This window comes from Amborella trichopoda, chromosome 6 (genome assembly GCF_054954075.1).
Source record: "Amborella trichopoda isolate Santa Cruz 75 chromosome 6, AtrichopodaSantaCruz75HAP2 v2.0, whole genome shotgun sequence".
Classification (NCBI taxonomy): Eukaryota; Viridiplantae; Streptophyta; class Magnoliopsida; order Amborellales; family Amborellaceae; genus Amborella; species Amborella trichopoda.
The window spans coordinates 50994480-51020488 of NC_142341.1; the positions used below are offsets into that span (position 1 = coordinate 50994480).

The window sequence follows — 26009 nt, forward strand, 5'->3', positions numbered from 1 at the left end:
AAAAATGCATTACAAAATGCACTGTTTCAAAACTTGAAATCCAGTTTTTTCTCATGTCTATGAATCTTGATGTCGAGATAATCGATATGAGGAATTTGGGCATCAAAACCAACTTTTATAGTGAATTTTTTGAGATAGGTTCTAATTTGATTGTTTAAAGCCTTGGCTCTATATAAATTTTTCCGATATAAAAAATAAACAACGTTTTTGTGTTTCTTTTTCTCTAACACCAAAATTAAGCTAAACATAAAATTATTGTTTTTTTTAAAAAAATCGCAATGAAAGTTAGAAGAGATTGGAACATAAAAATTGGTTGCGAATAATTTTTAAAACATGGAAATTCACAATTAAAAAAAAAACTTAATTGAAAATATTAAAAACTAATAATAATGGAAGTTAATAATTGGAATCACTTATTTGGTTAAAAATGAAAAATTTGTAATTAAAATATAAAATAAGTCCAAAACAAAATTTAAAGCCGACGTATGTCTAGGTTCTTGCAAACATATTCATTTTTGCAATACATCCCTTCTTGTCTTGACACTCATCCATCTCAACTCATCATAGCTACTACAGTCTTGCTATAAATTTAGAATATATAAATTTTTAAAATTCTAAAGAAACAAAACTAATATTTAATGGGATTGTATATTTACTTTTGGAATAAGGCGGTCACAATTACTTACAACCAGTTACAAAGTTTGAGAAAAGTTCTTTTGAACTTTGAGCTTTTTCAAAAAAATAAATACATGCAGCCACCCAATTTCACATCAAACGGTCAAGATTTATTGTGACCACCTTGTGCCAAAAGTAAAAATCTCAATATCCCATATGCAATTAACATAAATAATTCAAGTCATTCTCTAAAATAAAAAAAAAATAACACTACGTTTCTCCTTCTCTCTAGGATTTATGTTGCAATATTTTATTTTCTTTCAATCGGGTAGAGTTTTCCGAGACCTTGCCAGAGAGAACATATGTAAAATAAATTGAAACCTATTGAGGGAGAGGGACAAAGAGAAGAGAGATTATCTTTTTCCATTGTTTCTTAAAAAAAACAAAGATTAAATATTTTTTTAAAAAAAGGAAAATAAAGAAGAAGAAAAATATTCTTTGGGTTTCTTGTGACAGGTTATTCAAGAACGAACTTTAAAAAATGTTAGATCGTGTAGGCTAAGATAAAGAACTTGATTCATTTCTCTCTATCCACCTATCTCTCCTGTTTTTTTAATTAAAAATGTAAAAAAAACGTTGTGGATATAAATATGAGATTTTCTATCCACCTATTTTTTTTAATTAAAAATGTAAAAAGAAACATTATGGATATAAATATAAGATATGGCAATAAGAAGAAGATACAGGACCGCAAGCAATTTTGGATTAAGGGGCAAGGTGTTGAGACGGACACAAACAAAGCCATTAAATTCAAATTGTTTCTTTGGGCCAATTATCGATTAGAAGATGTAGAAAACAGCTACAAATAGGCTACAAATAAAACATAAAATATACATAACACAACAAAAGATATTCCACATTCCACCAAGATAGTGTAGCTGATATATGGTTCGCAAACTGAAATGCACATACCTCATAGATTGATATTCTACTCCTATCAATCTACTGCTAAACTGTCGATCTCGCATCTTTATTCCACAACTAAACCATTGTTGATACCACAACAACTAAACCATTGTAGAGAATATTGAGAGAACTAAACCATTGTTTTGTTTAGGTAGATGCTAAACCAATTGTTGAGAATATTGAGAGAAATGAAAAATTGTTTAGAAAATACCCATTTCTGTTCCACAGTTAAGCTAAATCACTCTTTAGAAAAACATTCATTCTATATAATAGATTCTTGAGCCTGGATCTTGATTTATATCAGTATGGATATATATCAATATGGATATCTACTTGTGTCTCTTTATTATGATAAGATTAGACGGTATTTACCCATAACTGACAGTATTTAGCCATATATTTATATATATATTTATACGGGTCTTGTATATTCGTTATGAATAATATAGAAAGAGTTTTCTACGCCATATATTTATACATATATTTATACGGGTCTTGTATATTCGTTATGAATAATATAAAAAGAGTTTTCTACAGTATTATGAAATTCTATTATCAGAGCTTAGTTCCTCTAAAGAGGATCTAAGGTTGACGATGCCTAAGGATCTAAGGTTGACCCCTAAAGAGGATTTGAGGTTGACATAGAGTAAGGATCTGAGATTGACATTTGAGGTTGACGTAGAGAGGATCTGAGGTATGGAGCCTCTTTCCTGGTTGATGCAACCTCTTTGCATCGTGGGAAGGCCGACCTCAGATTCATTCCATCTCTCTCAGATTCCTCTTTCTCTGATCTATCCCCATCGAGGAATGAATATCGAGGTCTCATATTCATTCCAACTCTCTGTCAAATTGAATCCGCAAGGGCTCAGATTCAAATCGAATCCGCATCGAGGGCTCAGATTCATTCCGACTCTATCAAATCGAATCCACATCGAGGGCTCATATTCGTTCCGATTCTTTGTCAAATCGAATCCGCATCGAGGGCTCAAATTCGTTTCTACTCAGTAAAACATCGATAAACTCCCCTATCCAATCTATGTATATATATCGGCGCAGGGGCATTGGCTCCTAACCCCAACCCTACCCGTCAACAAGTTTGATGCACAACAAGTTTGTTTCACTCCCTTCCCAACAAGTTTTCTTTGCAAATTTGCGTTCCAATATCGTCCAAAGCTTCAGTTCCAAAATTTTGCTCTACAAATTGCTTCCGTTCTCAAAGTTTGCACTATAAATTGCTCTCGTAAACAAACTTTAGTTATGTAGATCCACTTTTTTTGTTTTTGCATCTCCATCTCCTCTACCACCAGCTACTACTATCATGGACCCTCTAAAACTCGACCTGAAAACACCCCTTTATTGTCCTGTTACTAGATCCTTACTCGAGCATGTCTGTTCTCTGTATGATCGAGAGAGTTTGTTGTCTTGTTACTCAAGTATATTGCCATGTTACTTGATCATGTATGTTTTGGTCTATGAGCTACTAAATCGGTCTTGGATCCAAACCGAGTTTTGTTGGCTCTTCCAAGCCTACTTTGATATGACCGTCTGTTCTTGAGGCCATGCTATGCACTTGAAGACTTGAAGATATGATGGCCACATCATGCACCTGAAGATCTGATATGCCTGTTTGTTCATGGGGCTGGCCATTTGTTTCGATGCCACACCATGCACCTAAAGATCTGATATGGTCATCTGTTTTTTAGGCTTGTTAATCTGACACTGCTTTCTGTGCTTGTTTCTGTGTTTATTGTTCAAGCAATCTGGGCATGAGGCTTGTTGATCAAACACTGCTTCTGTGCTTGTTGTTCAAGCGATCTGGGCATGACGCTTGTTGATCAAACACTGCCTTTTGTGCTTGTTGTTCAAGCAATCAGAGCATGAAAATCACTGCTTCTATCGGTCACACCATGCACCTGAAGACTTGAAGATCCAACGTGTTTTTGTTGTTCAAGCAATCTAAACAATTGAGGACCATTGCTTCTATCGGTCACGCCATGCACTTGAAGATCCAATACAATCTTGTTGTTCAAGTAATCTAAGCATGGAAACCACAGCTTCTATCGGTATGCCATGCACCTTAGGACTTGCAGATCCAACAGACGTTCTTATTGTTCAAGCAATCTGAGCATGAAAATCACTGCTTCTATTGGTCACGCCATGCTCCTGAAGACCTGAAGATCCAACGTTCTTGTTGTTCAAGCAATCTGTTCAAGCAATCTGAGAAGCACTGCTTCTATTGGTCACGCCATGTACCTGAAGATCCAACGCGTTCTTGTTGTTCAAGCAGTATGAGCATGGACACCACTGCTTCTATCGGTATGCCATGCACTTTAGGACCTAAAGATCCAACACGTGTTCTTGTTGTTCAAGCAATCTGAGCATGGAAATCATTGCTTCTGTGCTTGTTATTGAAGCAATATGAGCATGAGGCTTGTTGATCCGACATTGCTTTCTGTGTTTGTTGTGCGAGAAATTTGAGCATGAAAACCACTGCTTCTATCGGTCACGCTATGCACCTGAAGACGCTAAAGTAATCTGAAAGAAATATGAGAACCACTGCTTCTATCGGTCACGCCATGCACCTGAAGATCCAACGTGTTCTTGTTGTTCAAGCAATCTAAACATGGAAACCACTGCTTCTATCGATATGCCATGCACCTTAATGCCTAAAGATCCAACGTGCGTTCTTGTTGTTCAAGCAATCTGAGCATGTGTTCTTGTTGTTCAAGCAATCTGAGCATGTAAACTACTGCTTCTATCAGTACACCTTCTATCAGTACACCATGCACCTGAAGACTCATTCATTTATGCAACTTTTATTATTCAAACTCCATCTCAACTTAGTATTGACTCTCTCTTAACTTAGTATTCAAACTATCTCTCAACTTAGTATTCAAACTATCTCTCAACTTAGTATTCAAACTCCATCGTTTATGCAACTTAGTATTCAAACTCCATCGTTTATGCAACTTAGTATTCAAACCAGCCACTCTCTCTCAACTTAGTGTTCAAACTCCATCGTTTATACAACATAGTATTCAATATACAACTTAGTATTCAAACTTTGCTCTCTCCCAACTTAGTATTCAAACTCCATAGTTTATGAAACTCAACTTAGTATTCAAACCAACCGCTCTCTCCCAACTTAGTATTCAAACTCCATCGTTTATACAACATAGTATTCAATATACAACTTAGTATTCAAACTTTGCTCTCTCCCAACTTAGTATTCAATCTCCATAGTTTATGAAACTTTGTATTCAAACAAATTCCAGTAACTCTCTCTCAACTTAGTATTCATACTCCATAGTTTATGGAACTTAGTATTCAAACTCCAGCTGCTTTCTCAAAGAATCTTGCGTTTGAGGGGTGTTAGTACGGGTTATATAGATATATCAAAGCATCTTAAGTTTTATGGGTGTTAGTACGGGTTATATAAATATATCAAAGCATTTCGAGTTTGAGAGAGTTTGAGGGGTGTTACTAGAGGGAGTTTGAGGGGTGTTAGTACGGGTAATCTTGAATTTGAGGGAGTGTTAGTATGGATATATATCAGTATAGATACATTATATAAATACATCAAAGTATTTTGAATTTATAGAGATATATCAAAGAATTTTGAGTTTGAGGGTTGAGGGGTGTTGGTACGGGTAATCTTGAGTTTGAGGGATACGGATATATATCAATATAAATATAGATACATTATATAGATATATCTCTGCATAAGGTTAGTGTCAATATCTATGAGTTTGAGGGATACGGATATATATCAATATAAATATAGATACATTATATAGATATATCTCTGCATAAGGTTAGTGTCAATATCTATACGATAAATACATTATATAGATATATCTCTTGATAAGGTTAGGGTCAATGATAAGTACACATATATATCAATATGCATACATTATATAGATATATCTCTCTATAAAATAGATATATCTCTTGATAAGGTTAGGGTCAATACTTATATGATAAGTACAAATAGTATATCAATATATATACATTAAGGTTAGGTATCAATAGGGGGTAAGCATAATTGGGCGTAAGCTTTCTATGCTTCTCCTACAGCATAGAAGTTTTGTCCTCCCCCTTATCCAACCCTGCATTCTGAATGAAGGGCTAAGATTGCCCCAATCACAATGTCACGTCTCTACACTATTTTATTTTTCATTATTTGTTTAAACTATTTTGATACTAAATTTTGGACTTTTATTCCTCTATTAAATTTGCACAAATGAAAAATATATATAAAAAAATATTTTCAATAAAATAAAATGACCAAAATACCCCTGAAAGATTCGAGGGGCATTTTGGTCATTATAGTTTATCAAAAAATCATTTTAAATACTTTTTATAGGTGCGCCCCAATGAGAAGATGACACGTACCAAATTTCATATTCATACAATTTGTATAAAAAAAAAAATACTTTGAGACGTCGGATCAAAGATCAAATGGTGAGTGGCTCTCTTGATCAAATTTGGATGGTTGGATGGTAGGGGAAGGATAGAACTTCTAAGGAGAAGCATAGAAATCTTTCCATCTGATATATCAGTAGATATATATATCGATAAGGTATCAATAGGTATATGATACGATAAGGTTAGGGTCAATACTTATATGATAAGTATTGATATATATCAATATAGATACCTTAAGGTTAGGTATCAATACTTATATGATAAGTACGGATATACATCAATATAGATATATATATCTCTCAATAAGGTATCAATATGTATATGATACGATAAGCTTAGGGTCAATACTTATATGATAAATATTGATATATATATATATATATATATATATATATATATATATATATATATATATCAATATAGATACATTAAGGTTAGGTATCCATACTTGATAAGTAAGGATATACATCAATATAGATACATTACATAGATATATATATCTCTTGATAAGGTGATATATATATAAAAAAAAAGGTATCAATATACCTAATACACGAGATCAATAGGTATATGATATATAATACATTATATAGATATATATCTCTTGATATATATGATAAGATTAGGTGGTATTGGTATTTATCGTGTTACTAAATATACGGTTGTATATTCTTTATAAATAATATTATCGTATAAAGATCTATTTATATTCTTTATAAATAATATATGCTATTCTGAAATTCTATCTTAGCATTCTATAACGAAACCAGAACGCACACCTAAAAGCTTCTATAGCTACTTGTATATTCTTTATAAATAATATTATCGTATAAAGATCTATTTATATTCTTTATAAATAATATATACTATTCTGAAATTCTATCATAGTATTCCATAACTAGACCAGAAGGCACACCTAAAAGCTTCAATAGCTAAAGATTCCATAACTAAAGCTTGTCTAGGCCATAGCTAAACCCATAAGAATATTAAGTCAACTTAGACTCGTCTAGGAAGAGAACAACTCAAGAAAGAGAAGGAATAGAGCATCACACATATATCTCGTAAGGAAGAGAGCATTAGATCTCCTGTCTTCCTCACACATATATCTCATATCTCAGAAACTTAGAGAGATATACCAAAAGTCATTTTTTTTTTTTGGATTTTTATTTTCTTGAGGAAATTTATCCATATCAATCCCAATCCCACATAGGTCTATTTTATTTAGGAAACTTAATAATATCAATCGCATGTAGGATTTCCTCATGTTTGATTTTGGATATCGCTGTATTATACTATACAATACAAACTAAGGATGCCTATCAATAATTATAGGTAATTAGAATGTTATTAACTATTTATGTGTCTATAATATATGCGATATGTTTTAATCCATCTTTTATTAGTACATTGCCATTTGGATTAATTAATAGATCTACCTGTCAAAATAAAAATACCATAATAATAATATTATTTTTTTGAGTGGGTGATGACATTTAAATGAGCTCGCATAGATAAATGTTGTATATTCTAGAAACGATAGTTTGTTGATTGGATAAATTTTATTCCATCACATAAACGTTGATAATATATATTCAAGAGAAGGACCTGAGCATAAAATACGAAATGTCAGGGAGTATTTTTAAATTCCAAAAAAATATATTTTTCTCTAAAGTTTAGGAATTATTTCTTATATTTTAATTATTAATGTTTACTGAATCCTTATTAGGTTAAGATTGTATAGAAAACTATATATAGCTAAAAGATTTTTAACATAATAATCTCAATTAGTATCCTATTAATAATATATTCAATACTAATATTAATATTAATTATAACATTTAAATGTAATAGATTATATTAACTATATTAATTCAAAATAATACTAATTAATATAAAAAAATCAACATATTGATATTTACTATTAGAATATTGATGAACTAAGTATGGACATAATATAATACTAATAATTTTATTGTCACGTACATTCCTATACGGTACTCATCTGCTTAATAATATCATTATAATGTTTATTATATAGATAACTAATATTATTAATATTAATTATGGGTATAAATAGTTCTACCTAATATTAGTATTATAGTCAACCATGATTTTCATTTTTTGATTGTAATTATGATTTAAATTTAGTATTTTGATATTCTTGATTATTTTTGTTATTTCTTCACTTTGAAATATGGATTTTTTTTTTTCTGGTATTTGATAATATTCGAAGCGTTCCAATTCAGATACATACATCCCTTCACAAACATTCATGAACTCCGCCCATATTGCCAACAAACTGCATGGTGGCTCATTGCTTTTCTTACATCAATTGATAACATTCATCATAACATTAGTGAGTTTCCTTCTACTAAAGAACAAATCCTCAAAAACTTCTTCCTGATAACCTTTAAACCTTGTAAAAGAGTGAAGAATTCAGCCTCATTTGCGCGTAATTTAGCCTCTTTCTCTGTAAATGATTTTGTATATATTTCATTGTTAAATATTTTTATTATTTATTATCATATTATATTATTTATCTTATTTGATATCAAGATGAGGGCAAGCTTTCTATGAGCGCCATCCATCCCAAAGCGAGTTTATCAGCATTGCGCCTGACTATGGTCAGGTCATGCAACGTGTGGGCGTGGGCAGTCATTCGGGCATTTTCAAGAGGTTTTTGGGTGCACGAACCTATTAGAGTGATTCTTGAAGTATTGAAAATACAATATCCTCTATGATTCAGACTCACTTTTGATTCTATGATTCAGACTCACTTTTGATTCAATTTGGATGAATTTTGAGGGGTTTATAAGGTTAAGACTTCTTGGTGTTGGTTTTCAGATTTTTTTATGTCAAGCCTTTCAACCTACCTAATTTTGAGGAGTTTATAAGCCTAAGATAACTAAAGCTCGAGTTATTAGGTGGGTAATATGAGATATTAGGTAGGTTGAAAGCCTAGGTTTTAGGTTTGAAAGTGTTTATGATTTAGGGTGTCAGAGAATTCCCTTAGCCTGTGTGTGTAAAAAAATTTATATAAAATTGCAACTTTAAAATGTAGAATTACAGATGCATCTCAAAAATCTATTGGAAAAGGTTGTTTTAATGTTGAAAAACCCTCTAATTGATCATCTCGATAATGAGATGTATGAATATATATATATATATATATATATATATATATATATATATATTGTTAGTCCCAAAAATAATGCATCTTGCAACAGTTATCTAGACCGTCCATTTTCAGGATTTTCATATGTTTATAGATTTACTTGATTTTAACCATTTTTGGAGTTTAAAATTTTATAATTAGATATGAAAATAGAATTTGAGATATTCCTAAGAAATTTTTACACCAAAATTCCAAGTTATGATCAAATTTGGACGGGTGCCTTAATTGGATTATTTAAGGTTGCGACCTTATAGAAACCGCATATATATATATATATATATATATATATATATATATATATATATATATATATATAAGAGATTCATATGATATGTGAGGGCCCATGGGGGGACCCATCCGGAGCCTAATGGGATGTGTGTGGGGCCCATTGAAGGGGGCCCTAGATGGCCATACCCCACTTAAAGTGGGTATTCCTATTTATTTTGGAATCCGTTTTGAATTAGAATTCTAGAAGGAATATGAATATGCTTTATGGAGTCATATGGAGATTGAACTTCTAAAAGGAATATGAATATGCTTATTGGAATTCTAAGGAGATTGGATTTCTAAAAATTAAATAAAACATTATGTGATAGTTTTCATATTTTCTAGTCGAAAAGACAAAATTTTAGGAAGCTGAATGATAAGATTCTAGCATCTTTATTTGAATCATCATGATTGATCTACGAAATAGATGACCCATATTTCTCACCCACACGTCTTCTAAGATCAATAGGTTTGGATCAATCTACAAGAATGACTATCCCTAAATAAACCCTATTCCCATGAAAAATTCTATAAATAGGGGATCTCCTACCTCTCATTCTCTACATCAACTCTCTTTTCTCTCTCTGATATCTCCTATGGTGGCACAACACCCCCAAGGGTTTATCTCTCTCTCTCTCTCTCTCTCTCTCTCTCTCTAACATCCAAGCCCTCATCTCTCTAAGATAGATAAGGGGCATGCCCCCATAATAGAGCAAAAGTAGGGGCTCACACCACATCTCTAAGATAGATAAGGGGCATGCCCCCATAATAGAGCAAAAGTAGGGGCACACACCACATATGTTTTAAGGCATATTTTGTTAAGGGGTTTAGCTAGAGCTTTTCAAGATTTGGTTGATCCGAAATAGATCATTGATCTCGTGTGTCATTGTATGAGGAGGTGTATGGTAAGCTAAGTCCAAACGAGCTAAACTTTCAGCGTCTTGCTTTGTGGTTTACCGTATTTTATCTCTTATACTTTCTTATTCCCATAAAGTATTGTGTTGATTTTATTCATTGAATACAAAAATTTGTAATTAATGACAGCAAGTGAGAACTACTTTTGGTTATTTATTTATGTTTTGTTGTACTTTGACATTTGTAAGTGATCTAGTCGGTGAAAAAAAGAAAAAAGAAAATCTATATACACCATGCTAGATCACCTTGTCATTGGTATCATAGCTAGATCTATTTGTTGCGATATCTCATTTATTTCACTAGTTTTGGTGATTTGAAAGTTAGCATTTTGAGATACAATGGCTGTGTGGTAAAACTCCAGAAAAATTATTGGTAGGATTCCTACACCGAAAAGGCACTCTATAGAATAAGGTATTTTGTACTATATAGGAGCACATATATGAACATGATAATGAGGTATTTCTCTAACACATACTTCAATGATATTTTTTTTTTTGAGAGTAGGATCTTCTTGTAAAATTTCAGATGGAGATCTTGAGAGAATTAAGAATTATGGGCTTATCATTGAGGAGTGTTAGTTCTTACCCTGCAAAATATAGGAATTGTACATTTAGTTTCATGAATTTTTCCACCTTGCAAATAGTTTTAGTTTTGAGTAGGATTTGATTGTTGCTCATTAAATTGAGTCTATTTTTAAACAAAAATAATTTCATGGAGAAACTCCTTATGGTTTGAAAGCTATGATCATTTTATTAAAGAGTGCCGCAAGTGCTATTTTTTGCAATGAAAACTGCTACAGTGACATAAATGTCATGATTTTATTTACATTCTTAACAGAATGTTTTGATACCCATAATGAGTTCTTAAGCTGCCATTTTGAGTCTAGTTTCTAACAAAAATTATTTGAGAGAGAAATATCCATGAGAAAGGAGAATAAATTTTGTTTATTATAGATGAGTCATCTTGAATTTTTGCAGTTTGATGATGTGTTTCATTGATATGTAAATATTTATATATATCATGCCTACTTAACAGAGTCATGTAAAACATGCGGAAAGTTATTAGTTGCCTCTTTTTTATCTACTTTCAAACAAAATAGGTTTGTTTATTAATATGAATGGAGTGTAAAAACAACTAGTTAATAGGTGTTAACAAGTTTAAAAAAGCCAGTTTTTTTTTTTTAACACCTTGTTTTTTTGCCCTATTGTGCTTGTGTAAACTACTCAAGCTAATAAAACGTATGGAGATGTGGTTTGATCAAGGTCTATGAACCAACGGGAGATGGGTATGGCTCATTCAAATCTGTAGCAGGATGATAGTGTTCCTATGGAATCCGGTCTTAGTTACCATTCTCCTAATAATGTCCAATAATATGGTGTGTTGTATATGATGAGGATCTCATATTAAGGTCTCCAAAATATTTTGGCTTGAAAATATGTGTATTTTAGATATTTGTCAACTTTTGCTAAAAATCATTAGTTGATCATGTTTTTCTTTTGAATTAAATCATAGATGGATTTTATGGTTTATTTTGTGATTATATCATGACCTGATAAATAATCAAAAGGTGAATACGACAAAATAATTCACAAAGAGTAAGCATGTTAAATTAAATTGGACCATTTATGAAAAATTAGGTCAATGAGTATGTCTTAAAAACCACAAGGTCTTGCAAGGTCCATTAAGTTCTTTATTAAAAATCATTCTAAACCGCCATGTTATTTTCTATCTTTTGCTTGTGAAAATATACCAATTCAGGTGTTTGTGATAAAACAAGAAAAGCATTGAGTCTTGGAGGTATTTATAAACTTGAGAGAAAGTGTAATTTATCTATGCATTGGCTTTAAATACCCATATGCCTTGACCCATTTTTTTTTTATATAAAACTGATCATGTGACTTGATTTTCAGTTATTTAGAATCCTCGATTACCTAAGACCATGAAGCATAGGAAATATCAAAGGAATGTCATCTTGCTAGGCCTCCTTGTTACATATTGTAACTTGGTTTATATGGGTTTACAACCAAGAGACTAGTATGGTTGAACCTTTATAGTCCATGAAAGTTTTGCATATTGCGGAAACAATGGGCATTGAGTTATTTTTAGATAAGACTTGCTATACTATCTCATGATATAGGCATGAGAATGCTGAGAAAGTATATGTTATATGTGCTACAATTGAGTGTGAGCTGTTATAGTTCCACGATTATTTCAGTTGTTTGGACATTCAGATATATAGGTATTTTATTATGGTGATCCAGATAAACTCAACATTCCAGTGGGAATACCTGCTTATGTTTGGCGGGCTAGCTAAAACAACATAATATAATGTTGTTCACCCATGGAACCTGGATGTGTGGCGCTAGTTGTATGGCTATCAAAGGGAAAAACTTGATTAAAAAACTCCCTTGAGCTGCTGAAGATACGACCCCAAGCGATAAGGGTACGTGATGATCTTCTATGACAATACGTCCATGATTTGTAATGCGTCATGAATGATTGACTAAGACCATGTTTGGGATGTGATCTGACCAAAAAAGAGAAAGAGACGTTGCATCCATAAATCTTTTGTGAAATGATTAATGACGAAAGCCAGGGTTAATGTAATGAGAGAGAATATGTGAGAAATACTTGAGAGAGATATTGTAAATGACGGGATGAGAATGTGAGGAAGAGAGATTGTAAGGCATTCAAAGGCCAAGTGAGAGATTGTTGGGTTTTTATGGCCATTAAATACCTTATGAGAGCATGTAATCAAATTTATATAGTGGAATATAAACTAAGTTGGAATGTAGACCTTTATGGACCATAGTAAGGAAAATGCTATTTACCAAAATTCAGGCTTGCCTTGACTTGCTAGGCAAGTCGAGTTGGAAAATCCCTATTACCTGGACAGGAATAAAAATCGATGAGGGTTTATGGTTATCACTTGATGAGGTCGGAGTTGCTCAGATGTGTGAGCCAAGGGAGTTTGTGACGCTTAGGTATGATGGTTGGTCTTTAGAGATGAGGGCCAAACTCCTCATCACTGATCCATTACATGACATGTGCATATGATAGTCATACTGGGAAAGCAAGTCACCATAGAGGGTGAAGCATGCACATGTGCGAGAGATTACTCCTATGCACCTTAGAGCTGTAGTAGCATCAGGTTTGTATGACCTTAAAACTCATTCCTAGGGGACAACTTGTAATCCATAGACTGGGATTATATCACATTGCCTATTGGCTGACTTTGGTAGCCCAATCATGAACCCCTGTATTGGTATGTAGGCCATGAAAACTACTGGGTCAGTTTGAGAAACAAATGTGGATTCTTGTCTACAGTAGAAGATGTAGTGCTTTACAAATATTAATTCCTAATCTAGAATGATCATATTCCCAACAAAATTTATTTGGTTTTATTTATTTTGATGTTAATTGACTTTTAAAATAATTATTTAAAATTTTGTCAGTATTTAAATAATCAGAGAAAAATAAAGTTTATTTCTCAAATTCTAAAAATCAATTTTAGTATTTTAAAATTCATATGATATATGAGGGCCCATGGGAGCCCATCAGGACCCAATGGGATGTGCATGGGGCCTATCAAAGGGGGCCCTAGATGGCCACAACCCATTTAAAGTGGGTAATCCTCTTTATTTTGGAATTTGTTTTGAATTAAAATTCTAGAAGGAATACGAATATGCTTTAAGGAGTCTTATGAAGATTGCGCTTCTAAAAGGGATATGAATATGCTTATTGGAGTCTTAAGGAGTTTGAACTTCTAAAAGGAATATAATTAAATAAAACATTATCTGATAGTTTTTATATTTTCTATTTGACAGGATAAATGTTTAAGAAGCTGAAGGATAAGGTTCTAGTATATTCCTTTGAATCATGATGATTGATCGTATGAATCGATGACTCAAATTTCTTACCCCACAGGTCTCTTAAGATCCATAGGTTTGAAATAGGGGCTCTTCTACCCCTCACTCTCAACATCAGATCTCTCTCTTCTCTCTCTGATCTCTCCTAGGGTGGCACCCCACCCCCTAGGGTTTTTCTCACTCGCACTCTCTCGATCTCTCATCCTATATCTCATCTCTTTAAGAGAGAGAGAGCCCCCACCCATAAGAGATTAAAAGTAGGGCACACCCCACTCATATATTCTAAGGCATTAAGCCCTTGATCCATGCTTCTATGCTCTCATATTTTGTTTAGGGGTTTAACGAGAGCTTTTCTAGATTCAATAGGATCTGAGTTAGAATATTGATTTCGTATGCCATAGGTGGAAGAGACTTGGTGTGGGATGCATTACATCCAGTTGAGGTAATCTTTCGGCATCTTGTTTTGTAATTTGTTATTTTGTCTCTTAGGATTTTTTTTTTATTCCTATAAAGCATTTTGTTGATTTTATTCATTAAATAAAACAAGTTACAATTAGTGGCAGCAAGTGAGAATCAATTTTGATTATTTATTTATTTATTTCAATTGAGTTTTATTGTACTTGGTCCTTTGTAAGCAATCTAGTCGGTAAAAAAAAAAAAAAAAAATCTACGTACACAATGCAAGATCACTTGTACGACTTTAATGAACATCCATAATTTCTATTAGCAAGGGTTAAGCCATCGTAATTTTTGCAACATAGAGATAAAAGAAAAAAAGAGAAGGCCAAATGTCCAAAGGAAACATTTCATTATGTTTGTCTAAAGCAAACCATCTGAATGGAATCTTGAATCAAATGATGTCATTTCGACAAAATCATGCACAAGTGGCCTGATATTTGGTCACCTAATGAATAAGTAAGACTGGAATTTAAAAGGGGTGCGGTTTGTATGGTGCCTAGGCTCTAAACGATCAAATTAGGGCCTACCTTCAAATGGTGTCGAGAAGTGTGGTTTAAAAATTAGAAATCTTTGCAATAGCCTTAAAATATATTTTTATATTTATTTATAAATTTTAAATCTTAAAAAGTAGTGTAGATTGACATATTTATGAAAACTTGAAAATCTTAAAAATTGACAGTTCAAATATGCATTACAAAATACATCATTTTCAAAACTTACATTCCATTTTTTTCTCATGTCCACATATCTTGATGTAGAGATGATTAATTTATGAAATTTTTGAAGTAGGCTCAAATTTGATCGTTCAGAACCCCAGCTCTATATAAACTTTTCCCATTTAAAAAACACAGGTAAATTGTAGCCTACAAATTGCCAAAAAGGCTGTCAACTTCTAAATTGCTAAAAGGCTGTCAACTCCCCTTTGCTGACTAAACCCATGCCATTTGAGTTAGTCATCAAGCCAAAATTGTATATATCCCCTCAGTGTGTGCTGTGATTCAGACTCGGTTGAGTAACTCGGCTTCCCCTTATGGGCGTGACAAGTTTTGCCCTTCTCGAGTTTGATGTCTATAATTTATAGATACTTATATGTTTATTCTAATTTAAAAATGTTCAAAGGGCTTCTTTTCCTTCATAGAGAGACGTGATATGCATGAGATCGAGCCACACTGTTCTTTAGGTTTGTTGCCCAGTCGTGAAGGGTACATTCCTAGAGTTGAGGTCCTAAACATGGTACTAATAGGAACTTCACTTGACATAATGAATATAGGATATAGGGCTATTATGGCCATGGGCTACCCCCACAGACTAGGCCAAGGCCTAACATGTGGGCACGAAGTACTTTTGGGTAAGACACTAAAAGCATGTGCCCGATTCTGTTCCCACCCGAAGAATAACTCATTTTATGAAAAATAAAATATTTATCAATAAATACAAGTGACTGTAACTCTTCTTATGTAAAAAGAGAACATGAAATGAATCCCTGTCACAGAATTAAGGGAGAATCAGCCTACATTTCCAAATTTGCAACATAAGTCACCTTATGAGCTTATATTTCATTTCAGTGCAGAAGATTATCCATTTTACTTCTTCAATCGACACCTAGAAACCATGGCCACAAATTCTTCTATGTTATTATCGGAAGTACCCCTCTCGGCCACGGCCGCCCTAGCCAACCCTTTCCACCTTTGTGCATTCTCCCTAAACTCTGCCCCCTTCTCACCATCCATGATCTCCCTTATGCACCTCTCCAGTTCTCCTCTCTGAACCATTTTTTTGTCGTCGACCTCGACGCGAATGCCCATCTTCCAGACGTCGGAGATGAACTTAGCATTCGTTGGCTGGTCGCTCCACTGAGGAACTGCGACCATGGGCACCCCTTGGCTTATCGCCTCAAGTGTCGAGTTCCACCCGCAATGAGTCACGAAACAGCCAATGGCCCTGTGTGCGAGGACATCGAGCTGGGGGCACCATGGCACCACAAGCCCTTGCTCTGTTGTGGCATCTAAAAATCCATCGGGTAGTGAATTTCTGCCCTGTTCGTGTGCACGTGGGGGCTTCACCACCCAAAGAAACGGCCGCTTGCTCGAACGCAAGGCACTAGCAATCTCCTCCATTTGTTCGGTAATCAGAGACGCCAAGCTTCCAAATGAAACGTACACCACTGAGCCATCCGGCCTCTCATTTACCCAACCCAGGCAATTCACAAGCTTCTCTTGTTCATCTCCTGTCTTTGTGGTTCTTGTATTTCTGCTGTCCAAATAGAGTGAGGGGAGTGCCGGTCCGATCATCTTCGGAGACCAAGGTTCTGCCATCCCCTCGATCACGCCTGCCTCTAAGCAATCAAATGAGTTCAAGAGCACATAATCTGCCTTATCTATGTTCTTGAACTGGCCCAATAATAATTCGAGGAAGAAACGATCGGCTTCTGGTTGGGCTATAAACTTTGGCAAGTCTTGTAAGCCCAATGGTGGCATTCCCGGAAGCGAAAAGCATGCATCAGGCTCTGCCTGCATTACAAGAGCGCCCCTGTGGTAGAGGGAGTACATTGAGGAAACTGCATAAGACTGAGTTAGGAAGGTGACCCCGAGTATGCCATGGGCGTGGGCAATGTCCAAGGCCCACGGAAGGATCGAGTCATAGATGAGGCACACGGGTTGCTGACCGTCTACAGAAAGTCGCCCTATGAGTTCGCCCAGTGTTTGTGAGCCGACCCGTTGGAGGGTGATGTCATAAGCCTCAGGATCAAAGGTTAATGGCAGGCCATCGTCGCAGCCATCGGAGATGTACTCAAGGTGGGTGGTGGCGAGGGTGGAGGTGTCGACCTTGTGAAGAATATCACCATGGATTCGGAGAGGCACCACTAGAGAAGCCTTGACACCCTTGCTGGCTAGTCTATCTGCAAACTGAAGCAATGGGTTTATGTGGCCTTGGATTGGATATGGCAGCACCAGGACATGCGAACTCTTAGCCTTCCCTTCCTCCATTTTCACTCTGTTAAAATTGTTTGACCTTGGTGTAGAGGACAGCAGGAACAGAGAAGAACTGGATTATCCTTCCATTGAGCCTTTCTTGATATGTTTGCGTTGATCTCACTCATTTAATGGCAATGTGATCCATGATAATTATTCCTAAAAGACAAATAGTGAGACGTCATGGATTATTTGAGTGGTGTCTAGATGAATGTCCCAATTTACGGTCCATTTGGGTTTGGAAGATTCTTTTCCTTTGGTCTCCAAGATGTCAGAAATCCAGAGGACTGGGATTTTTATGTCATTTGGTTTTCACAGAAAAATCTTGGATTTGTAAAAGAGAATTTGGATTTTGCTTTCATTACCATTTCACAAAAAACTATTGGATTTCACAAATATCTTGGATTTTATTATCTTGGATTTTATTAATACCATCAGACACGGTTTCAAATCGAATTGACTGGAATGCCCACTTCGCACTACGTCGTGACTTTGTGACATAGATGGTGGAGATGAAGGTCACAGAGACTTTGTGACCTAGATGGTGGTGATGAAGGTCGTGGGTTACATTTAAAAAGTGTTATAATGTGTTATAATTGGAGGTGTCGGTGGTAAAAATGGATACCACGATGTCGGTAGGAATGGATACCATGATGTAGTAACTGGGTGTGGGGATGCTAGCACCACGACCCTAACCCATTTTCTAGCTTTCGATATATGATGTGGTATTGGGTGTGGGGATGCTACCACCGCGACCCTAGCCCCTTTCTTAACTCGCGAGACACTTTGTGAATTGAAGCATGGGGTTTATCTGGCCCTACGCTGGAATGGGGAAGGGTAGGACATGGGCTCTCTGGATCTAGCTCTCCTCCAAATTTCTAAAAAATCGTGACCTTCTTTTTTTTTTTTTTTTTTGAAGTTGGATATGATACAGTATGTTACATCATGGCAGGCGTGGTCTTGCTATAAAGGAATCAAGTGTGTGGAAGAGTATAGAAATGGATAATAGAACAAAAACAAAGGGAAAAGTTTGTTTGGTTGAAAAAGAGTAAAAATAAAGACACTGTTTCTATGCGGCTAAGCCCGCATACGTAGAAATGTGGGCATCTTAATAAATTTATTTTTGAAATAAATAAATAAATTTTAAAAAATAAAAATAATAATTCTAATAAGAAAACATTTGGACCGTTAGTTTCCATTATTTTTAGATGGAACACCTACTTGCATCCATCTTTCAGAAAGATGCAAAAACTTTTTGGATCATATATGTAGAAATGCGGTCCATCCCACATGAAATAATTTTCCTAAAAATAAATTCACTATGAACTCTCTCTCTCATGACACAAAAGAAAGAAGTCTTACAAATGCAGATACAAAGGATAGAGTAGTTTACTTGGAAACTCTATCCTTACTTCAGCCTCTGTTTTACACATGCCGACCCAAAAGAAAAAGGACTCACACATACTGACACAAGAGAAAGAATGGAAAGCAAAAAGTTATTCGCCGGAGTAGATTGTTCATTTACTCCCTCGGGTAAAACCTTAACTACAATTAAGTTTAGGATCTCAAATTTGGCGAATATAACTATTTCATGACAAGGATTAACCTCAATAAATTTTTTTTTCTTCCAAGTGTACCTTCTATGTACTTAAAAAATAATGTCTTGAGTTCAATAGAGACTATATAGTTTTTAGATGGTGAGATCTAAGTGTTAGAAAACTTAAATTCCCATTTTTGTTTTAGAATAATCATCGGCTAATTAAGTGGTTCTCAAAATTAAAGTTACTTCACGAAGGAATAGAAACATATGGCCTAAACTCCAATATAGAATATTTTTAGGCCGTGGCTTTAAAAAAGCACACCACAAATCTCATTGAAAAAATATGCAAATTTGATTATTTCAACCTTGACAATCATCATCTAAAAAAAAAGATTTCCAGTTCTAAACATACTCCATTTTGTAACGCACGCTTTGGGTCGTCTCTTCTAGTCCTCATAGAACAACCAGATTTGCACCAATATGAGAGCCTTAAATTCAATAGTCAAGGTGGGAATAAATCTTTTCAGCCATCATAAAAGCTTCCAATAGTATAATTACAGTTTTTTGAGCCTCAAATTCAACAGTCAAGTTTCCAAAATTGCAAATCCACAACCCCACAAAAACCACACCCTAAACTAAATGACCAATTCACAGGAAACAATAAATTCGAGGGAGACTAACCCATTTTATGAAAAATAGAACATGAAATTAATCCTTATCAGTAATACAAGGGACTGTAACCCTTCTTATGAAAAAACGAGAACATGAAATGAATCCCTTTCTCTTTCATCCGATCACCAAAAGTCCATGTCCCAGAATTAAGGGAGAGAATTAGGCTACATTTCCAATTTTGCAACATAAGTCACCTATGAACTAATATTTTCTTTTCAGTGTAGAAGATTATCCATACTACTTGTTCAATCAGCACCTAGAAACCATGGCCACAAATTCTTTTATGTTATTATCGGAACTGCCCCCGTCGGCAACGGCCGCCCTAGCCAATTTTTTCCACCTCTGTCCATTCTCCCTCAACTCTGCCCCCGTCTCACCATCCATGACCTCCCTTATGCACCTCTCCAGTTCTCCACTCCGAACGACTTCCTTCTCGTCGACCTCGACGCGAATACCCATCTTCCAGACATCGGAGATGAACTTTGCGTTCGTTGGTTGGTCGCTCCATTGGGGAACTGCGACCATGGGCACCCCTTGGCTTATTGCCTCAAGTGTCGAGTTCCACCCGCAATGACTCACGAAACAGCCAATGGCTCTGTGCGCCAGGACTTCGAGCTGGGGGCACCATGGCACCACGAGCCCTTGCTCGGACGTGGCATCTAAAAATCCATCAGGTAGTGAATTTCTGCCCTGTTCGTATGCATATGGCGGCCTCACCACCCAAAGAAATGGCCACTTGATCGAACGTAAGGCACCACCGATCTCCTCCATTTGTTCGACAGTCAGAGCCGCCAAGCTCCCAAATGAGACATACACCACTGAGCCATCCGGCCTCTCATCTACCCAACCCACGCAATTCACAAGCTTCCCTTGTTCATCTCCTGTCTTTGTGGCTCTTGTATTTCTGCTGTCCAAATAGAGTGAGGGGAGTGCAGGGCCGATCATCTTCGGAGACCAAGGTTCTGCCATCCCCTCAATCACGCCTGTCTCTAAGCAATCAAATGAGTTCAAGAGCACATAATCTGCCTTATCTATGTTCTTGAACTGGCCCAACAATAAATCGAGGAGGAAACGATCGGCTTTGGGTTGGGCTATAAACTTGGGCAAGTCTTGTAAGCTCAATGGTGGCATTCCAGGAAGCGAAAAGCACGCATCAGGCTCTGCCTGCACCACAAGAGCACGCCTGTGGTAGAGGGAGCACATTGAGGAAACTGCATAAGACTGAGTTAGGAAGGCGACCCCGAGTATGCCATGGGCGTGGGCAATGTCCAAGGCCCACTGAAGGATCGAGTCATAGATGAGGCACACGGGTTGCAGACCGTCTACAGCAAGTCGAGCGATGAGTTCACCCAGTGTCTGTGAGCCGACCAGTTGGAGGCTGATGTCATAAGCCCCAGGATCAAAGGTTAATGGCACGCCATCATCGTAGCCATCGGAGATGTACTCGAGGGGGATGGTGGCGAGGCTGGAGGTGTCGACCTTGTGAAGAATATCACCATGGATTCGGAGAGGCACCACTAGAGAGGCCTTGACGCCCTTGCTGGCTAGTCCATCTGCAAACTGAAGCAATGGGTTTATGTGGCCTTGGATTGGATATGGCAGCACCAGGACATGGGAACTCTTAGCCTTCCCTTCCTCCATTTTCACTCTGTTAAAATTGTTTGACCTTGGTGTAGAGGACAGCAGGAACAGAGAACAACTGGATTATCCTTCCATTGAGCCTTTCTTGATATGTTTGCGTTGATCTCACTCATTTAATGGCAATGTGATCCATGATAATTATTCCTAAAAGACAAATAGTGAGACGTCATGGATTATTTGAGTGGTGTCTAGATGAATGTCCCAATTTACTGTCCATTTGGGTAGGAAGATTCTTTTCCTTTGGTCTCCAAGATGTCAGAAATCCAGAGGATTTGGAATTTTCTTTTATTTGGTTTTCACAAAAAAGTCTTTTCTAAAAGAGGATTGGGAATTTTCTTCCATTTGGATTTCACAAAAAATATTGGATTTATCAAATCAGGGATTACTCTATTTGTGGATTTTTGTGCAAACAACCCACTGTCCAATGTTCCATTTGAATCCTATTTTTTGAGAATCCATGGTATTCAACTCAACTGTTGAATCTATTTCTCTCTCTTTCATATTCTCTCCTTTTCTGAATGGTTGGTTTTAGGGTTCTTTAAAACCTAAGTAACATGATTAGGGAGATAATCTTCAATGACGCTACAATAACGCAGGTGGCATGGTTGGAAAGGATGAGATGGATGAGATGGTCAAAATTGTGAAAGATCAATAGAATAGTGTTGGTGCGTTAGTACTAAGCCCTAACCATAGGTTTGTCATCATGAATTGGACCGGGTCGACCAGTTGGGCCTATGGATCCAAGGGGTCGACCCTACCAAGTTTGGACTCGATAGGTTGGGTCTGGATCCAAATCCATGTTGGACCTAATCATGTCGGGACGGTCACAGCCGATATGCAACGACCTGTTATTTTCTATCTAGAAACACATTTTATGTTATAAAATATAGGGTGTGGTTTCCATAAGGTTTCAACCTTAACAATCCAGGTAAGGTGTACCTCCAAATTTTATCATAACATATAATTTGGATACAAAAAATTCATAGGATTATCTCAAAATATATTTTCATATCTAATTATAAAATTTTAAACTCTAAAAATAGTTTAAATCAAGTAGTTCTATAAACATATGAAAATCGTGAAAATGGACGGTCTAGATAATGTGTTGCAAGATGCTCTATTTCTGAGACTCAAAATATTTTTTATTTCATGTTCATACATTTCGATGTTGAAATGATCAAATAGAGGATTTTTCAAAAATAAAACAACCTTTTTCGATAGATTTTTGAAGTACATATGTAATTCTATATTTTAAGGTTGCAACCTTATATAAAATTTTTCCTAAAATATATCTGAAATATTTCTTTAAAGTTTTGTTATATTTTGACCCAAACCTAACCCGCCAAGCAGATCCCATCAAACTGGACTATCCAGCATCTGGGGCTGACCTTGGACTTTTCCAGTTAGGCTGACCCGACCCAGCCTGGATTACACCTCGGAATTGGATTTTCTTCAACATAACCACGGGGAAAACTTACGGTTATTTTGGATATTCCACTGTTCCAGTTACCATGGTAAGAAAATCTTGTATTTAATCACTTAAAAAAAATGCCCTTACCAACTAATAATTAAAATCAAAGTTCAAAAAATATATCGGTGATCTGGATGGACTACCCCAAAAACTATTTTAGATCGGTGGATTAGTGATCCGGAAAGAGTAATCAGCCGGATCGGCAAGATCCGACTTTAAATTTTTTTCAAAAAATCATTATAATTTCTTTAAAATCTAGTTTTTTAGATTATCCAAATTTTATTTGGTATTGTATAATAATTTTAATTATTTTACTAAAAATAAATAACTACTGAGAACATGTCTCATGTCTGAGCGTTTGTTGTCTGTTATATCCATTTTATGGTAAAAATTAGATTTAAAATTTAACTCATTGTAATAAAATCGATATCCATAACTCAATTTTTTATAGTCAAAAAAAAAATTTCTTCAATAGTTTTGGACCAAAAAAAAAAAAAAAAACGATGATCATCTCAATGAGCTAACATTGGGAAAAAGTGTTGGACCACGTGGGTAAGTGGTTATCACTAACATGTAGGGCGTTACTGTTGGCCAGTTCAGTCGGTTCTTATTTCAAAAACCTCCAACACGGGACGCCTCATTATTAGCGGGTTCTTTCTTATTTCAAAAACCTCTAACACGTGTTGTTAGCTGGTTCTATCGGTTTCGAAATGTTTTTATTTCAAATCGATGGTTTAAAAAGCGGATCGGTGATCGGGATCGGACATCTCAAAAATCGATTCGAATCGACGAATCGGCGATCCGGATAGAGAATCGGCTGAATCGGTCGGATTAAAGTTTCAAAAAAATCTGAAAAAATTATTAAAATTCATTATAAATATTGTTTTTTAGGAATCCAATAAAAAATGAAGGTACTAAATTATTAACTTTCATTTTTTTAATCAATTTATGAATATTGAGATGCTCCTTCCCTGTATAAACTTATATTAACCATTAAATTTACATCACATAAAAGAAAAATGATAAAATTATCATAGATAAAGTATATAATTATACATGGACTATTATAAAGAGTAGACTAATCAATGAAATAATGGCCATTAAAATCTTGTTTTGGCGAAAAAACCTAATCCGTTAAAAAAATCTAAATTATTACGGCCTAACTAAATATAATCCAAAATTATTAAAACCTAACTAATTATAATATTATATACTGAAATTATAATTATTAGTTTACATTTTATAATTATTTTATTAGACAAATAATAACAAATTAAAAATATTTTATAATATTACCTAATTTAAAATGTATTATTGACAACTGTAAGAAAAATAGTACATTACATGATTTATAATGTAAAAATTAATAAATAAAATAAAATATTTGGTTATCAATGTAAAAATTAAGAAAATGCGTACAAATTTTGGAAATAACACTTCAATTTTTAAAAAAATTATTTTTTTAGGTTTCCATAATAAATTTAGTGAAAAAGATTGTTAGTAGAAAGATGGAGATTTCAAATAGAATAAACTTTTTATGTTTTATTTTTTTATACTTTTCATATTATTTAAAAAAATAATTATACCACTATATACAAAAAAAATTACTTGTTATACAAAAAATTAATTTTTTTTTATGATTTTTAAATTATTTACAAAAATATTTATACAATATATACAACAAAAACTATACAACACAAAAAAATAACGGCCACGAGGGGACTCGACTTTGAAAAGTCACATGAAGAAACAACGGTCTTAACCACCACGCCACCTCACCATATGCGGTTATAACTTGATGATTAATATAATATATTTAAATTCTATTTTCATTTAATGATGTTTGTGAATTATCCCACATCGAAAGAACCAGGTAGAACCGGACAGAACCAGATTCAAACCGGCAGTTCTTCACACGTGCACGTGCACGTGCGTATCGCACGCGTGCAGGGAGGGAACCGGGTAGAACCGGATAGAATCGGATTGGAACCGGCTGTTCTTCTCTAGAACCGAGCGGTTCCCGATTTTGTATCGGAACCTTTTTGTTCTTTGCTTTAGAGCAACGTTGAAAAAATGGGTCGGTGATCCGTATCATAAATCTCAAAAACCAAGTTGGATTTGAGGTTCGGCAACGGATGAGAGAATCAGTCGGATCATTAAGATTTGTATAAAAAAGTTACTAAAATTTTTTCAAAATATAATTTTTTAGTTTTTTTTTTAAAAAATAGAGGTATTACAATATGATTTTCTATTATTTTGTTGAAAATACATAAGTACGAAGAATTTGTCAGATGTTTGGGTGTTTATTAACCATTATATTCACTTTATCGTCAAAATGAAATTTAAAATGCAACTAATTACAATAGAATGGATATCTTTGACTCAATTTTATAGTGAAAAGAAAGGAAGTCTATAACAGTTTTGGACCTTTTAGTTTAATTGAGAGAAAACATGGTATGACCCTCACCAATAAATGAATCTAATATGTAATAATTAATATGAATAAATATAAAATTTGAAAACATAAATTTACAATGATATTTTAATAAAATTTTAAAAAATAAATAAATAAATTCATACTTGTAATGTGGAATAATAGATAACACTTTGAAAATAAATTTTTAAGTAGTATGGACCAGTTTTAATTTATTATTATGATTATTTTTTAACGTTCGATATGTTAGTACTATTTTTAAAAAAAATATTTAAAGAAAATAATATTAATATATATTTTTTATTAATATCCTATGAGCTAATATTATTTACTATTTTTTTTATTCCCAACAAGCTAATATCCTAATATTAATCCCATGAGCTAGTACAGTATCTGACGAAATTTACTCACTATTCACTAGTATCTTATGGAAATAACATCCACACTTGTTTGCAAATATAGCTTATATAATGGGATATGGAAGAGCCAATCGTGGTTACTCGGATGTGAGTGAATCGGTGTATTGCGTCTTATTCAATAAAAGAGACAAATCCCACGTCGAAAACGTGTGAGTTAAAGGCAATA

General features: G+C 34.6%; 2 protein-coding genes across 2 annotated transcripts; both read right to left on the reverse strand.

The window, feature by feature from the left end:
• Positions 1-16095: 16095 nt before the first annotated feature.
• Positions 16096-18075, reverse strand: LOC18448715 (UDP-glycosyltransferase 74E1). The gene has a single exon (XM_006858776.4). The coding sequence runs from the start codon at positions 17679-17681 to the stop codon at positions 16278-16280; it is 1404 nt and encodes a 467-aa protein (XP_006858838.1). The 5' UTR covers positions 17682-18075; the 3' UTR covers positions 16096-16277.
• A 1815-nt stretch (positions 18076-19890) lies between these two features.
• On the reverse strand, positions 19891-22033 carry LOC18448714 (UDP-glycosyltransferase 74E1). The gene has a single exon (XM_006858775.4). It carries the CDS (start codon positions 21517-21519, stop codon positions 20128-20130), a length of 1392 nt encoding a protein of 463 aa, XP_006858837.2. The 5' UTR covers positions 21520-22033; the 3' UTR covers positions 19891-20127.
• Positions 22034-26009: the final 3976 nt, after the last annotated feature.